The sequence below is a fragment of the Capsicum annuum genome, chromosome 2 (genome assembly GCF_002878395.1).
Source record: "Capsicum annuum cultivar UCD-10X-F1 chromosome 2, UCD10Xv1.1, whole genome shotgun sequence".
Taxonomy (NCBI): domain Eukaryota; kingdom Viridiplantae; phylum Streptophyta; class Magnoliopsida; order Solanales; family Solanaceae; genus Capsicum; species Capsicum annuum.
The window spans coordinates 128,824,086-128,842,507 of record NC_061112.1 but is presented as its reverse complement, the minus strand read 5'-3'; the positions used below and the strand labels follow the sequence as shown (position 1 = coordinate 128,842,507).

The 18,422-nt window shown below is 32.8% G+C and overlaps 1 protein-coding gene across 2 annotated transcripts in view; it reads left to right on the top strand.

Moving 5' to 3' along the window:
* Positions 1 to 6,894, top strand: part of LOC107859368 — a 20,755-nt gene extending 13,861 nt beyond the window's left edge. For both annotated transcript variants that reach the window (XM_047406921.1, XM_016704352.2), the window contains 11 exons: positions 1,480 to 1,529; positions 1,663 to 1,782; positions 2,138 to 2,287; positions 2,433 to 2,474; positions 3,276 to 3,372; positions 3,988 to 4,094; positions 4,197 to 4,343; positions 4,908 to 5,063; positions 5,497 to 5,613; positions 5,716 to 5,913; positions 6,479 to 6,894. In XM_047406921.1, the coding sequence (XP_047262877.1) occupies positions 1,480 to 1,529; positions 1,663 to 1,782; positions 2,138 to 2,287; positions 2,433 to 2,474; positions 3,276 to 3,372; positions 3,988 to 4,094; positions 4,197 to 4,343; positions 4,908 to 5,063; positions 5,497 to 5,613; positions 5,716 to 5,913; positions 6,479 to 6,628 (1,334 nt within the window). In that variant the 3' untranslated portion in view covers positions 6,629 to 6,894. The remainder of the gene's footprint in view (positions 1 to 1,479; positions 1,530 to 1,662; positions 1,783 to 2,137; positions 2,288 to 2,432; positions 2,475 to 3,275; positions 3,373 to 3,987; positions 4,095 to 4,196; positions 4,344 to 4,907; positions 5,064 to 5,496; positions 5,614 to 5,715; positions 5,914 to 6,478) is intronic.
* The last annotated feature ends 11,528 nt before the right edge of the window (positions 6,895 to 18,422 follow it).

Genomic DNA, 18,422 nt, shown 5'->3' with positions numbered 1-18,422 from the left:
CCAAATTAGTTCCTGCCAACTAGCTGACACAGAAAAAAGATTCTTGAACAACAATTGTTTCTATGTGACTCTTCCTAACCTATCTAGGCCACATAAGCACCACTTTGGATATAAATGACATGTGGTATAGATTTATAAATATGGCTTGGCTGAGTCTAAGGTGGCTCTTGTTACTTAGTTATCAGATAATACTTAGTTATTCAACTAACTAGGGATATTGAGTGAGCCATATTTGTTCAAACATACAACTCAACTTGCTGAACTTTAGCCTGTTATTTTAACTATTACGGCATGTGTAACCTTAAGGCCTACTCGTGTTTCTTGAAAATAATTATTTTGATATAAGTATAAAGCGTACTAAGAGTTTTCTTTAGCATTACACTTACCGCAAACAATAATCATTATATATTTAGTAATATGAAAATATTTCCTGATTTGATCTAAGATATATTTATTATATCTTATTATACTGTATGCGTATGTGTGTGAGAGTTTACTTTGAACTCGAACTCGAGTTCAAGGTTCTTAATTCGCTTGTTACTGTATTGAGTCGTGCTTGAACTTGTCTGCATATATTTGAATTAGCTGTACTGCAATTTGAAGCTAGTTTGATAATTTAGCTTGAGTTTGAACTCAACTTTATAATACTAGCTCAAGGATGCCCAGCTTGATTAAACTACACCTGTGATATCTATCATTGATTCCCATTCCCTTGGTGATTATGCCATGAAAGATTACCTTTTAGTAAAATCTTTACAACTAAGATTATGTATGACACACTTCCCAGTTTGGTAAAGATACATCTTGCTGGTTGAAGTAAGAAAAGGATGAACATATGGCAGCTTATGAAGAAGATCCACCCAAGAAAGTATGCAGCAGAGGCATTCAGTAAAGTTCTTAAAAGAGAACTTTAATACAATGCACTTTCCCTTTGCACTTTTATCTTTTCGTTTTTGAAAATGATACTTTGTATGTGCAGTTAATTTCCATTAACTTACTGACCAAGATTTAGTTATTGTGTTTTCTTAGTTCTAGTTCCAGTTTCATTTTGAAGTTCAATTCATTATCAACTGGAAATTGTCGCAGCAAAAGACACTAGACAAACTAACATGGAAGGTGTATGAAGTAAACAATCTTTAAGACTTAGATTCAGCAAAATAATCCGTGACGAGTTCTCTTTGTTGCATGTTCTCTTCAGATAATCACCATAAAGTTCTTGCAGTGATCATATAGATGAAATTTTAAATACTTTTTAACGATAGCCTGTACAATGTGCCCAAGTAGCTCAGAGTTGAGGCCTAGTTGTTGGTAATATATTGTACAATTTCCATCAGGTTAGTAGATCTGTGGGCATTTCTATGCACTTTTTGATCTCCTTATATTAAATATGTGGCATTTTTAAGCACTTCTAGATCTCCTTTTATTTCTTTTTAAAATTTTAACTTTCCTTTTGATCTTCTTTTTGCATTGTACCTACAGGGAACAACCGATATCTCCAACAAGCATCTCATCAAGGATGGCCATCTGTTGTGAGTACCTCGAACTTTTGCATCAATAGATATGTTTAATCCATTATGGTGTTTAGGTTCGGGTTGAGTTTTAGTTACTTCATTCTTTTCATATTCAACCCAGTTTTTGATAACTACATCCTATCCTCAACAGGATGTTTTACCAAATGTAGCAGTTCAAACATTGGATGAGCTTGGATTTTCTGCCTCTGCAAGTTCTAGTGATTTCTTTCGTATGCTCACTGAAGCGGACTCAAGTGTAAAAGATGCAGGAGTAAGTTGAATATCCAAGTAACCATTTCTCTCCTAAGGATTGTAGTGTAATTATTTTAGCCGTGCAATAGACCACAAATTGGTTTTCATATTTTTCGTGGTCTTTGAAATCTCTTTGTAAAACCTTGTACATTGTGTTATTAATAGTCAAAATAAGTCCCGTAACTTGAAACCCAACTTTAAAAGGAGAAACCTTTGTAGCAGAAAGAAAAAAGAGAAAATTTCAAAGTATTTGCATAGTCCAACAATCAACATATTTATGGACAAAATATTGGTTATCCTACTATACTGATGTGATCGAGATCTTTTTCCTGCCTTACACTTTTTTCTTTTTTTCTTCTTCTGGTGTTGAACAGATGCTTGGTGATGCAAATAAAGGAGCCCTGGAGAACTTACCAGCTGAACAGCAAATAATAGCTCCAATGGGTGGAATTATGAGAAGTTCTGGAAAGCAACCTGCAGTGGAAGAACAAATAAACCAGCTGGGAGTGCAGTTTTTAAAAAAGGTTGGTCTTAAATCATAAAGGCTGTCGCAAGTTACTGGCTTTATTTGAACGTCTTCAAATTTCATCAATATTTTAGCAGTACCAAAATTGAGGAAGCATGTGTCCCTATTTGGCTTCTAATTACTTTACATGTGTTTTGTATCAGAGAGGCAGAAAGAGGAAAACTCCATTGAGTTCTCTGGCACCTGTAAGAGCATTTTTCATCTACTTCTTAAGCCCTTCATGTGCTTGTGATTTCATTTCATTCTGTCGCTGACAGACATCATCGTTTTGGGGGATTGGACTTCCCTATCTTAGTTTATTCTTGTCTCTGTCACCTTATAGTCACTTGGATGAATGCGTACGAAATGTCTATATAAGAATGGAAAACGGGGCAGGGCGGGGCGATTGCGCGGCAAACCCACGAAGACTCCAACCCGCCCGTATAACAAAAAATTCTATTTTCAATCCGCCCCGCTAATACCCGCCCACATAATAATTTTTTATAAAGTTCCTTTTTAGGTGAGTTTGATACTAAAAATAAAATTGATGAAATTCTTTTTCATTTTTCCGGTAAGTAGTATTGATTTGATACTGTAACTTTTTCTCTCTTTTTATTTTGTTAAGCTATTCTTCAAGTCAGATACTTCTCACTCGAACCCTATTTTATTATAAATTGTGTGGTACAATCAATTCTTTATTTCTCATGTATGTTCCCAAATTAATCATTTATCACATACAGAACATTTGGAGTCTTGAAAACCATTTGTTATTTTTCTACTGCATGAAAATTTTAAATAGAAGAGATTTCAAATTTACCTTAGAAGTACTTGATATGTTTATATTTGTCCTTCGTGTATCTTATGATTTAAAAATTTAGTTTTTATTTTGTTAAACCCGCAAAAACCTGCAGCCCGCCCCGCATAACCTTAAACCTACATCTGCCCCTATGTCTATGTGTTCTTCATCTACTTTATTCTTGCTCATTTAATGTATTCCTGAGCTGTAGGCTGGGAAAGAGAAAGCTACTGTCGCTGGATTTTCTGCGCTTGCACATGCTCAAGCTGGTTTTGCTGCATTTGCCCACACTCAAGCTGAACGGAAAGGTGAGTAACAACAAGCTTAAGGGTTCCTAAGAATATGATATTAAAAAGGTTGCAATCTCTATAATTGACAGAAATAGTTAATCCGCCATAAGGACTGCACATAACTGGTGTCAACTTTTGCTAGGTTCTATACTCAACCTGCCCTGCTAAGTTGTGCATCTAATGCTAATATGTTGAAGAAATAACATTACCCCTAGAGAACCCTATCGTGCAGGTTTTATTAGCATTATACCCTGCTTCATTCTTCCAGATGCCAGTAGTGTTTTAGGGACTAATACTGAAAGCTTCATTCCACACATATGAAGGTGTATGGTTGACCTTTGATATATGATATTGAACTTTGTCATGAACCTCTTTTCTTCAAAGCATGTAGTGTGTGGCAGCTTCTCGTGGAGGCAAATAGAGGTATCATCTGTAAGTTTCTCTAATAAAAATTTGCTAACCCTTTCCTTGATTAGTATAACTTTAAAATGAAGAGAAGAAGAAAAGAATGTGTTGTCACTTCTAGGTTTTAAGATTAAACACTGTAGCTTCTGACTTTATCAGGCTCTTACCCTGATGGATAAACTGCTAGTTATCAGCACGAATGATAATTGACTTCATATTGCTTTGCAGACAACTTTAAAGAGGTTAGTAGCCTTCACACAAATTATAACAAGCTCCTATGTTGCCACATTAATTCAAAAGGAGAGTTGTTGGCTACTGCTGGACACGACGGGAAGGTTAGTCTTATTAATTACTCAACAGGATGTTAGTTGGTCAAATGGAAAAGTGCTTATCTCAACTTCTCCTGTTAACAAATTTGTACTGTGATTTATGTTTAGGTTCTGATTTGGGAGTTGGAAAATAACAATGTTTATAGTGGAGAAGGTCATGCTCATCATGTCACAGATATCCGTTTTAGACCAAACTCAACATTGTTTGCGACTTCTTCCTTTGACCGAACTGTGAAGATATGGGATGCAGCCAAGGTACTACCTCTATTTGCCATTGCAGATACTTGGTTGAATGAATCTTTCAGTTAGTCTTCTCTTAGGTTGTAACGGCTCAAAAGTAGCAATTAGCACAGACTCAAATCACCAAGATATACATTCATTAGTTCTATGATTCTTTGTTCTTGGCTCGCATTATTTCTTCTGTTTTTTGTGCTAATATTATCCTTATTCTTTTGTTTGTACTTATACTAGAACATATATATTTTCTTAGCTCCTCAGACAATTGTCAGTGTGAGATTTATTTCCACATTCTTTATCTCTGTAGCGAGGATACTCAAAAGATTTATCGCAATTATATCAAGTATCACCATCATCATGTTAGGCTGTCTATAATACATTTCATTTGAGTCAATATGTGAGGAACTTGCTGTTACCAAAACATGTTATGAAGTCTTAGACATTCAGAGTCTCTTTTCTATTCTTATGGTTATCAGGATTTCTCATAATGATAACTGACTAATCTCTTGAATTGCTTCCTTTTGATCTGTGTCTATTACAACCATGGTAATATACATATCTCACCATTTTGTCATTATCCAGCCAAGCAACCCTTTCCAAAACCTTGTCGGGCATATTGAGCATGTGATGTCAGTAGATTTTCATCCGAGAAATGCAGGTCTCCTCAGTTCTTGTGATAGCAACGATGACATTATACTGTGGGATGTCACTAAGGGTGATCGCAAACTCATTTTTAAGGTTGGTGTTTTATTTCCTTCCCTTTTTTTAGATATTGATAAATAGGTAGCTTTATTTGATATACAAATGCTCCATAATTTGATAGATACCTTCTTTTTTTGTTTCCATTCAATTTTGAGATTACTTAATTACTTGATTCTGAATCATCGTTGAATCTTTTATTTTCATGACTTCCTACATTTGATTGTGGGAAATGTTTTTCTCACTATTCTTTCTTCATTCCGAAAAATTTCAAAGTTTTCGAGATCAGTAGTTGGTCATCATGAGAATACACAAGCAAATAAATAGTTTAGGAAATAAAAGGATTTCTCAGTATTATTTAAACCAACATTCATATCACATTCAGCAACGCATCATTCGGTGTTCTAAACACAGAGAGTGGTTTATAAAAAATTTGCTATCATTCATTCACTAAATCTTGGTATAAATGCAGGGAGGGAGTAGACAAGTTAGATTTCAGCCTCGACATGGGGACTTTTTGGCAAGTTCCATCGGAAATATGATAAATATCTTTGATGTTGAGACTAACAACATCCAAAAACAGTTACAAGTAAGATGCTTATTTTTGATCACTGATCAAGCTTATTTCAAAAAATTTCATCTGTTGCACTACTGTATCTTATCAACGTGGTTTCATTTCTTTGATTTATAGGGCCACATCAAAGACGTCCGCTCAATCTGTTGGGATGGAAGTGGGAATTACCTGGCATCCGTGAGTGAAGATAGTGCACGGATATGGTCTGTTAGTGAAGGAAAGTGTCTACATGAATTGTGCTCTAGTGGCAATAAGTTCCAGTCGTGCACTTTCCACCCTGGATACGCTCAAGTGTTGGTGATTGGTTCCTTTGAGGTATGCTTAACACAATGTGGACATCTTCTGTTGAAGCTTTGAACTCATAGATAGGTTCTTTCTAGACTTGGATGGATTAATATCTCTATATATTTTCAAGACAACAAATTTAACTTAAGATGCTTAGATATTGAACCATCCCGAGAAAGAAAGAAAAGAAACAAAGATATGAACTCGAAAAGGAATAATAGGAGTGAAAGAATATGTGTCGTCTGCAATTTTAAGTTCTGGTGTCATAATAATGTCTCAGAATGCAAATTTTTGAATGAGTTTTGCGTCCGAGAGTATCATTGTTATTCCTGCTATTTTTTCATGTCAGGAAAGAAAATGATGATTGCATATTGATTTCATCTGAACATGTTGCTTTCCTATTCGTGTTTGATCATTCCGCGGTGCTTAATGACTTCTTATTTGAGGGAAATTTAGGAATGTTATATCACCAAACTGAGTAGTTTGGCATTTTAGATGAAATCGTTTCATGTTTGAAGCTTATTCACATTTATACTCCGTCATTTTTCTTTCTGCTTTTCCCTCTTCTTCTGATGCCCATCGAATGTCGTTGCAGTTCCTGGAGCTGTGGAATCCGTTCTTCCAGAGCAACATAACTCGGCCATATAGTGCACATGCTGGTATAATTTCTTCATTAGCAGATTCACCTTCGAAAGGAACCATAGCTTCTGTGAGTCATGACCAGTGGATCAAGATATGGCGATGACGTCTCTTTGTGTATCAAGAAACACCAATCATTCTTTCTTCTTTCTCTTATCCAAATTACATCAATATTTGCATGAAACGGCAGTTGCATACACCCTTTCGCTAACAAGGGTGCATTTGGAACCAAGGAAGGTGACAGTATTCTTGGTCATCACCTTTGTTTTGAGTTATTCGAAAGACTGAATCAGTCACAAACTTAGACCATTGTTTCAAATTCATCTGTTCTATTTAATCGTTTGGAAGTTGATATTTAATTTTAGTATTCAAGTTTTTGGTGTCAGAATTCATACCAAAAAATCATCAGTAGGTGAACTCGTGTGAATCCATGAATAGATATATCAGAAAATACAAGCTTGTTAAACTGCTTCACACCAATCCATCACCCCTCCAAATTCCAAGAAGTTGCAAACAGTAGATATCTATCTCCTGGTGTTTCCTGTTCAGCTGCCACATTTATTCATCTCAACTTGCTGAAGAACTCCAGATTGCACATTTGATTGCTCACTATTCGACGTTAATTCTCCTTCAAATATCCTCTTGAAAACTGCCCTTTGGAATGCCTAGTTATGCTGCACTTTGTTGTTGTCATACTGGAAATAGGAATCCTACTTATCTGGGCAGTACCTAGCAACTTATGCTTTCCTCAAAAACAGTCATCTTTTGCAGCTTTAACAATCTAACCTCCCTATTCTTGTTAAGCCACAAAACTATTGTAGACCTTCTGCTACATTTTGTTATTCATGATTGCTTTCCTCGTAAGGGTGTCAATTAGTCCCTAAACTGGCTTTTTTTTTTTCTGATGTTAAAGTCTTGTTCATTTGATTGTTGGCCCAGAGTAGGGTGAAGTTGTCGAGAGAAAAAAAATAAGGCATAATACACAAACAAGCACTCAAATTTTGAGAATGCATGTCTAGACACCTCCAACTTTATCTTAACCAACAACGAAAAACTTCAACTTGTCCACTGTCTCGTGGACGCCCGGTGTTGACGTAATACATAAATTTTGGAGGTGTCTAGATGATTATTTTGGGAGTGTTCAATTGATACGTTGGAGGCTAGTTGAGGTGTCTAGATGTTTATACTTAAAGTCGGTGTTTGAGTGTCCATTTATGTGCTATGTCAAAATAAATAAATGAACAACTATTCCTGAAGTTGAGTATAATTTCCAACGTCTCAGGCATGTCTTTCCATGCATGTTTTCTTTCGGTTCGTTGGAAACTTAACTCAATTTACAAATCCATCCATCTTGTATTACTTCAAACAATAAAAAGGAAATTACAACTCAACTCAATATAGATAAACTACAAAATAAAAAGATTGAACCGAAATATAGGGATAGGGAAGAAGGGGAGATGAGAAGCTCAAACTTAGAATTGGGGATGAGAGGAGTGCAGATTTTTCATAATAACTTTGCTTTCCTCTTCTCTTCTTCACACGTGCTATTTATCACCCGCCACCTGAATCCCACACATAATTTTTCATTTTCCAAATTTGCCCTCCACGGTATAGTCTTGACCCAAAACTACGTTTGAGATATTATTCAACAATGAATGAAGCTTAGGATGGCATGGAGAAAATTATCTGACTATGTCCGGTATAATCTAATGGAAACAATTTCCGTCATTTTTATCAGACCCTCCTTATAAGTATACTAATGAATATCCCATTGCTCAAAGTTAAAAGAAAAATAAGTCCGAAGGGCCTTCCAAGTTTCCAATTAAAAAAAGGGGGACAAGTGGGTCCCACAAACTTGTTCCTTAAAAAAACTAAGGCCCTTGAACAACGGAGATAGTTGTTGGACAACTACATTAGTTGTCTGAACAACTTCGCGCAGTTGTCGAACAACTACGCCTAGTTGTCGAACAACTACCAAAGTTGCTCAACAACTTGTACGCCTAGTTGTCTAACAACTACCAAAGTTGTTCTACAACTGGGACAAGTTGTTGGAACGGAAAAACTTAAAAAAAAAAACTCAAAAAACTTTTGTCCCTCCCATCCATTTTAAAATAATTGGAGGACTTTCACTTAATTGGACAACTTGTTTGTGCTTTTAAAATACTATCGAAGGTGTAAATGATTTTCACGCGTTTCAGATTTGATGAAGCAGATGAAAAGCAAAAGAAAACAAAGTTGTACAATTGACAAGTTTTCAAGGGATTCTTATGTATAGTTCACTTTCTTTTTACATAAAAAAAAATGGCCTCAAACATCCCGTCACTAAATCTGCATGTATATGTAATGTATTTATATTGTACAAATTCTTTATAATTGTTTAAATATATGATAATATGTAATTATGGCACACACATTCAAATTTCAACCAAGTTGTCCTCTTCTAACTATTTTAGAAGAACATGATCTCCTAATTCAAGTTTTGTCACTCCCTCTCCCACACTCTCCACAATTCTAAATACCAATAATAAATAAATAAATAAAAAAAAGTACACAGTTCTCATTGAAAGTCAAGTGACAATTCGGTTAGTTAATTCTCCAATATAAATTACATAGGATTCTCAGAAGTAACAGAGAGACACGAAGGAGAAAACATGGGAAGAGGAGAAAATAAAAGAAAAATAAGGCTACATGGTTATATCTAATAATAAAATAACGCAATAGTTAAAACTATGATGGAGCGGTCACTTTGCCATTTTTCAACAATATATCAAGCAGCGACTACAACATTAATTAGCACAGAACTTGCCAACACTCACCTTCTTTACAAGTTTACATTCATGATAATAATACGAGGCCCAAATCATAGCCAACTAGCCCATCTTTCTTCTTTATCCAGACACACTCTACGACTAAGATATTCTAACTTTTGACAAGACACAGGTTCACGATATTTAAAGACAGTAAATTTGTTCAATTGACCAAAAAATTTTCTCCTAATAGCCATACATTAGAACTTATTAAATGAGAATAAAATTCAAGACTGAAAACTTTAGAGGACGAAATCTCTAGACCGAACATTTGAGGTACAAAAATGATAAAATCCCAATATCGGACATCTGCGATACAAAATTTCAAGATCAAACACTTTAGATGATGAAATCTCACGATCAAATGTTTGAGGTACCAAAATTGAATACTGAAATTGGACATTTGAAGTACAAAAATTCAAGACCGGACACTTTAGAAAACACTAAGACATAATGTTCTGCTTCTTTTACATGTTGGAAAAATTACATCATACTATAACTTAACTTACCATAACTACTTAAAATATCAACATTTTTAAATAATAAATCTCCGATGTTACATAAAGATGTATCCATATAGAATTGAGTGGTGTATTCAGAAAAAATATTTTCTTTATGCTTTGCTTTAGTGATTTCTTGCTTAAGGAGCTCAAGAAACTTATTACTTCATCTGGAATTTCCTTTGATTTTTATTTTTTGGTTTTCTTTATGCTTTGCTTTAGTGATTTCTTGCTTAAGGAGCTCAAGAAACTTATTACTTCATCTGGAATTTCCTTTGATTTTTTTTTTTTCCCCTTGAAATTAGAGATGGTGATTACTAAATCATCTTTCACAAGATTAACTGTTTGATTGTTTAAATTTTTGACATTTTCTTGATTAAATCATGGGTTTTGGGTTTTTTTATGCTTTGGTTTAGTGGTTTAACCTTCAAGGAGTTTAAGTTGGCTCGATAACTGTTTTTTTCCTCTAGTTTCTAAACTTTTAGTTTATGGTTTGATAATTTCATGTTACGAATGGGTTTTTGTTTTGATGATTTTAGTCATGGCCCAGTAATTGTAGTCTGGTTCGTAGTGTTGTAGCTGTAGTTTGGGGTTAGTGGTGTTGGTTTTTTTGCATCCCGTACTAGTTTATTATACACTTATTTTTGTGTTTGTTATACTGTTAGTTTGTTTTGTGTACCATACTAGTTTATATGCACTTACTTTTTATATTTGTTATACTGTTATTGGTCCTAAGCCGGGGGTCTATGGAAACAGCCTCTCTACTTCTCTTGAGGTAGTGGTATGGTCTGCGTACACTCTACCTCCCCAGACCCCATTAGGTAGGAATACACTGGATATGTTGTTGTTGTTGTTGTATTCAGAAAAAATATGATGTATTCTACGTGTAGAATGTGATATATTCTTGCAAAATTAATTGATGTGTCTGGAAGAATCTGATATATCCATGTGGCCTAAATCATGGATTTTTAGTAATTTTTGGATAAAAAATGTATAAACAACATAAATCCCCTAGCTTAAGAAAGTAATTACACAAAATTCCCTCTTATTTTCTCTCTTCCAAAATTTGGCAAATATACTCATACATTAGGTCAAATATTATACATTGGTCGAATTTATGATGACACAACTATTCCTAAATTTAAGGTAATTGAAATCAGTAATTATATTATTGTTCTTCATTAACGGCAATAATTAGCTAACATTAACTCATTTATGAAAAAAACTAGTAACTGAAATTTGAATTTTTTTAAAAAAAAATCTAAGAATTCAATTTTTATTTTCTGTAATATTTGATTCAAGATCTGGAAAGCAAAAAAGCTCTATTGCTGCAACAAATTTCTTCTAAAAAAATCCGAAAAAGCAACAAAATTCTTCTACATACGTTCTTAAATACTTCAAAAAGCAACATGAATATCCCAATATTGCTGTGGTATTCTAGAATTTGGGACTCAGAAACTACTTATAAGTCATATAAAAGTCACGCAATAATTGTTTCGGAAAGTATTACTTTCTTGAAATTGGTTTCTACGATCGCCATGGAGTTGGATATAGACTAAGTGCGTAAAAAAATTGAAGTGAAATATGTGGTTGAAGGAAACTCTTCTCCAATTGTCATAAGAAACAACAATGGAGTGAGGGTTTACGTTGAGTTAAAGAAACAACTTGCTAGTTTGGTTAATTTTTCTCTTTGTATTTCAACTTGCGACAAAGCCAATAGTGAAATAGAGTTTTATAAAGCAACTGATGTTGTAATGTGTATCGAGGGTAGTGAATATGATTCGGTTGCATTAACAGTTGTTGAAACGGATAATCAGTATATTCTATATGTGCCTGAAATTGAAGTAAAAAACTTCATTACTGATTGCAAGAACATTGAAATAATGGTGAGTCAGATATACAAGGATAAGGAAACTCTTGTTTCAGTAATGGCAAGACACGCAATAGCCAATGGATTCAATCCAAAAGCGAAATGATCCGACTAAAAAAGGTATGATATAAGATTATCAATTTTATGTCCTGATCTTATAACATATGCAAATTTTTTTTAAGAAGTTTATGTTGTGTAGTTTTGTGAACTGTTGATGTTTAATGTTAATATACGAATGTATAATGTGATATTATATGTGTTTGGTAATGTATAATTAAATCCTGCCAGTCAAAGTAATATATGATACATTAATTTAAGAGATTCTGAAGTCTTTTGTGTTTTATTACTGATTTGTTAAGTTAAAAATTCGAATGTATAATGTTAATTATACATTCAGAGATATGTATAATATAACTGGGGCAGCGAAAGTATTTCTTTTTTGTTCTTACTATTTTAATTTTTAATAGTTCTATTTTATACATTGATTAAGTTTTTATTTATTGATGCAGATATGTACTGATAATATGAATAAAGACATTCTGAAATTTATTGTGTTTTATGAATTATTTTTTAAGTTAAAAGACGTATGTATAATGTTGATTATACATTCAGAGATATGTATAATATAACTGGGCAGTTTCACGAATAATTTTTTTTCTTTCTATTTTCAAGTTTATTACTTTTATTTAATAAAATGACTAAGTTTTTATATTTTGATGCAATTATGTACTGATTTGTTGTGATGAAGATTGCAAGTGGATCATGACGGCGTCTTGTATGAATGAATCAAAATTGTTTGTGATTAAAACTTTTGTTTCGGAGCATAGTTGTAGTCTTAGCGACCGAATGCTGAATAATGTGGTTACAACAACTAATTTTGTGAGTGAATTTACAGCTCTGAAATTAATCAAGCACAAAAGAATACACACACCCGTGGACATTATAGAAGAGATGAAGGTTGTTTACGGAGTCGACATTAACTACATGAAAGCATGGCGTGCAAAAGAGAAGGCGATTACGATGCTTAGAGGTGGACCAGCAGATGGATATAGAAAAATGTCGCGTTATATCTATATACTGAACCAAGTGTATCCACAATCGCACATTCGGATACATAAAGTTGTAGATAACGAATTTAAATACTTGTTTATTGCATTGCGTCCGATGATAAGGGTTTTGAATTTTGTAGACCTGTTGTAGTTGTTGACGGGGCATGTTTAAGCGGTCCATATGAAGGAACATTTGTATCGGCAAGCACATTAGATGGTGCAGGCACTGTGCGTTCATGTTTTTTGTACTATTTTTTTGTTTTGTTATTTACTATATATTATATTAGCTTATACATTGATGTTTTATTTATAATGATTCATAAAGATGCTAAAATTAGCACCTTTATAATTGACTTTTTTTTTTTTTACAATAATTGCCTTGTTTAATTTATATGTAGGTTGTATTCTGCCATTAGCTTACGGTTTTGTTGATTCGGAGAATGACAACGCATGAATTTGATTTTTTCAATAGTTTAGAGAGGCATTTGGTGAAAGAGACAACATGTATGTTATTTCAGACAGAAATGAAAGTATCATAAAAGGTCTAAGCATTATTTATCCTAATGTCCCTCATCTAGCTTGTATTTGGCATTTATGAAAAATTGTTTGCACCCATTTTAGGAAAAGCAAAGATAGACTTAGTGACCTATATTATTCCATGGCTAAATCTTATAAAAAAAAAAGTTTTTGAATATATTATGTCAAAGGTTGCTAAGGTTGATCAAAGAGTTAAGGAATATCTGGAGGAAGCTGGGTATGAAAAATAGGCTCGGTGCCACTCTCCTGTGAATATAGGTAGAATGATAACTTCAAATATAACCGAATGTATTAATGGTTGTTTGGTTGAGGCTAGAAAACTTCCTATTCTAGGTTTCCTAGAAGAAGTTAGAATCTTATTTGCTGCATGGAATTGTAAGAACAATAAAATTGCATCTTACACCAATACAACTTTTGACAGAAGATTTGAAGAAATACTAACTCATAATGGTGTTAAATCTTTGTGGATGACGGTATGTATTAGAATAATTATGAAACAGAAATTTTATTTTACATTAATTGTATATTAATATTTTTACATCTGAAACATATTATGCTTTAACAGGTTAAGACAGCAGGAAGTTATCTTTATTGTGTTTATGATTCGGGACGGAGGCACATTGTAGATATTGAGCGTGACACGTGCAATTGTGGCCGGTATCAAATTGATGAATTACCTTGTCCACATGGAATTGCCATATTAAAAAGTAAAAATGTGAATGTAAAGGATTATGGTCGTTATTGCTCTGAATTATACAGTCCATAAATCATAGTGAAGACATATGAACTCCCGATAGTTCTAATGCCAGACAAGAAGGATTGGAATGTTCCAGGTTTTGTTGATGATGAAAAAGTTTTGTCGCCCAAATATTGAAGACCTCCTGGTAGGCCAAAAAAAGGAAGGCGTTTGAAATCAAGTGAATTACTGTCTTCAAATTCGAACCGCTGAGGTAAATGCGGACGAGCCGGTCACAACCGTAGGACTTGCGGTTTCTTTTCAAAGGAATCATGATGAAGATAATATGTTTTTCTACATGCTGATGGTTTGATTGATTTTAATAGTATAAACATTTTAATTAGATTTTGTTGGAATACTGGAACAATTAATATTAAGATTTTTGGTTGTTATTTGAGTTTCACTTGTTCAATTAATATTTAATAGTATAAGAATAGTTTGTGTAATTTTTCATTTATCATATTTCGTAATCATATTAATGTAAGTTACAACTGATTGGTATATGTATTATGTAACCTGGGAAATATAACATTCACTTAAAAAATGTTGAAACATAAGTTGTATGAACTGTTATACGTTAGTAGGTATTGTGTAAGAAATGTATGATGTAGCATTATACTTTGTGTTGGTGTATTATGTTATACAGAAAAAATGTCATTTTAATGACTCTTAATGATTACACGTAATACATTTATCTAAAGTATATTTTGTTCAGTTACGAATGTATAAATTAGATTATACATTTGTATCATTGTATGAAATAGTGTAATACTTTATAAAAGTGAATGTTGTGAACTCTGTTTGTAAATTTTATTTAAGAAAAAAAATGTGACAACATGTATTATGTTATGTGTTACATATATTTAACGTATTAATTATTAGTACAATATATTTTTAACTTATAAGAAAATGTACGTTACAGTAAAAATATAATGTGTTCAAATGCAATGTCAGTATATTTTTATTTTTATTTATACACGTCTTAAAAAAAATAAAAGGGAAACTCAATAGCGACCAAGAATTAGTTTGTATCATTACAAAATTGTGTTAGAAACTGCAAATCAGTTTTTTCAAAAAAAAAAAAAAAAGGCATCCATAAAATGTTCATTAACATTAAGAAAGTAATCTTGGAAATATGTAACATTAACCATGAAAATAAGAAATAGTTCATTCAATGCCAACAATTAGAAAACATTGCTACTCTAAAGTAACAACTACACTTGCATCAATTTCTTCGATAACACTTTTCTTTGGTTGAGGAGGATCTTCATTATCACTCGTGTACCCTTCATTTGCCTTTTTCACTCCGTAATACCACAGTAAGGAAGCATAGCGTGCACGTTGACTTGCAGCATCAAACCTATATGAATGAACTTGTAGTCCTTCACTTAATATTTCTGCATAGACGCAAAGACGCCACAGTCCCTGATTTAAAAAATTAAAATAATAATCAGTACATCAATTATTACATTATTATACATGAAAAATAAACTGTAATTTACTTAAAAACTACCAGACGCTTGTTGTGGGATGTTTTGCACATAGTCAACATCAAATGAGATTTCATTTACAAGACCAGTTTGCTGAGTAATCTTCCCTTTGTACGCTTCAAGTGATGGCCAGTCAGTTCGCTCGATCTTATCATAAAAGCCATTGTCTGACAAGTAAGTAGGCAACATCACTGCAAGCTTTTGTATTTCAATTGGTGATTCTTTTTTTCTTTTACTTGACAGTGAGTCATACACACATATCAATCTTTTCTTCAAGACAATCATAATCAATACCAAATAAAATTTTTTACCGCAGTTAATTGAAACATATACCTCATCAACCATATATCATGGTAATCCAACAGGCATACAGAATCCATGAATTATATTATCAATAGCATCTTCATTCTTAGCCACCACAATTGATTCTACATAGTCTTTTTGCGTCGATAGCTCAACTGTCGGTTCCGCTGGATAATAGCGAGTATGTGTCTTCTCAACATATGTTTTAAAGAAGCATCTTGTCGTCGTATATCTATAATTATCACCCAGCTGAATCTTTGATTTCTTTATCAAGTGGTAGAAGATAACATCTAAATGTTACAAGTAAAAACAGGGTAAAATAGTAAAACGATTGAAAAAAATCAGTAGCTTCGATCTTACTTGTTAATTAGATGTATGATATACAACTATGTTGGTATTACATGTTATTATACATGACATGTTGATTAAAGTTGAATAAATGATAATGAAAAATACCGCATGTATGATATGTTATTATACATTGGCTTACATGTATGATATGTTATTATACATTGGTTTACATGTATGATATGTTATGATCTTGTAGAATATTAAGTATCAGCAAAAGAACTTATGATATGGATAATATTTAGAATAAGTTACCTCATCATTTCAGCATGTCTTGCGTTCGGATATCAAGTAAAACCAATTCTTGGTCTGTTGGTGTGCAACGACAAAGTCCAATTGTCTGTAACCTAACCCAGAAGCATTTACTCGATAGTGATTGTCCGTTTCTTTCCTGAAAAAACATCATTGATTGCACATGACAATTACCGTTTAGTTTAAGATGACAGTATTGTTAGGAAAAAAAAAACTAAATTTCTTACTTGGCAGAATGAGTTTTCAGTAATCCTACGGCAATCCACTGAGAGTAATCAATCATCAATTCATTCAACAAATCTTGGTTAATGGTGTATCCATCAAAAGCATACTTCAACTTCTCCTCTTTATCGAAATCAACCGCATTCTTAGAGCCAGAACCATACTTTGAAATGTATGGTGACCTTAAAATCCTGAACTTCTTTCTTTCTCGTTTGACAGGTGCTTTTGCTTTTGAGGCTTAAAGCTCCGGAACCTGAGCATCAGGGAAGTCAGGTGGAATCTGACTGTCTGAAAGGTCCCATTGTCTTTCGGTCATTTTATTTGAAGCACCAACATCCAATGACTTTGTAGTCGAAGGTATTGACAGACCAAATAAAATTGTATCTACAACTGCTTGTATTGAATCAGTTATTTTCTCACCAACTTCATCCTATGTGAACAGATAAGGATTTGTAATGTATACATACAATATCTGAATGTGTAACTATATTAATGCTTACGACATTTATATTAGAAATCATGACAGCATCAATATCAGAAAAATTTGATATTCAACAGAGAAAAAAATCAATACATTCCAGTTGGTTCAAATCCACAGAAAAAAATTTGATATGCACCAGAGAAATAACATTAAGTCCCAGTACGTACTTTTACATGGTCGAACACGTAGATAGATATATTTTTACTAAAAAAAATAAGTATTAGGGACAAAAAAATACCTGCACATCTGTTACATCAGTAGATTCCTAATTTTTCAAATTCACTTCATTAACATCTTCTTTAGCGGTTACATTCACATTCTATATTAAATAACAATTATCGTGTATTAACATTTATTCAAAGTATAATATAAAAGATTGAGATGAAGTTTTACACCAGTGATAAGAAATTTCTATTTATAATGGGTGTATATGAATATACAAATATATCAGTAATAACAAACGATGTCATAAGTGATTCACAAACAATTTTATAACATTAATAACATAAATATGTATGATGGTATTCATAAACTACAAGTTTTATGTTCATGAAAATGTTTGTATGTTGAATGTATGACTCTTCTTGATACATTCGATTGAATGTTTTATGTACATTTAACTGCCCTACTATGAAGAAGTTATAAAAAACTACATGTGTATAGAAAGTTGTAGTAGTAATTAAAAAATATTAGGGACATAAAAATACCGGCAAATCTTCTACATCTGGAATGTTCTTTTTTCCCAATTCTTCATCGCTACATTCTTCTTCATATGCCATAATCTCATCCTATTATTTATGTGATAATTATCATCATCCAAGTTGCATGAAGACAAAACTTTATATTTATTATGACAACTGTTAAATAATATGCAAAATATTGAAAGCGTCAAGATCAATATAATTTTATATTCAGCCGATAAGGTTAATATTCTTTTTTTCAACCAATAACAAAAGCTACATTTATATAGACATATATTTTAGAAAAAAAATAATTTGATGTACAGAAAGATACCTCCAAAGCTCGCAAATCAGAACAGTCCTCATTTTCAAAATCATCCTCATGACCTGCCTCTTTATCAACCGCATTCATATCCTAAATTAAATAACAAGTCGCTTTAATGAAAAGTTATTCATAAATTTGTTTTAGGTGATTCTAGAATGATGTTGTTTAAGTAATTGTAAAGGACATGCATATTTATGAAGATACTCATAAATAACATGTATTTTGCTGAAAGAAAAAGTAGTAAGTTTAATGTATAACTGATCATTATACATTCAAGTGAATGTATGATGAAAAATTAAA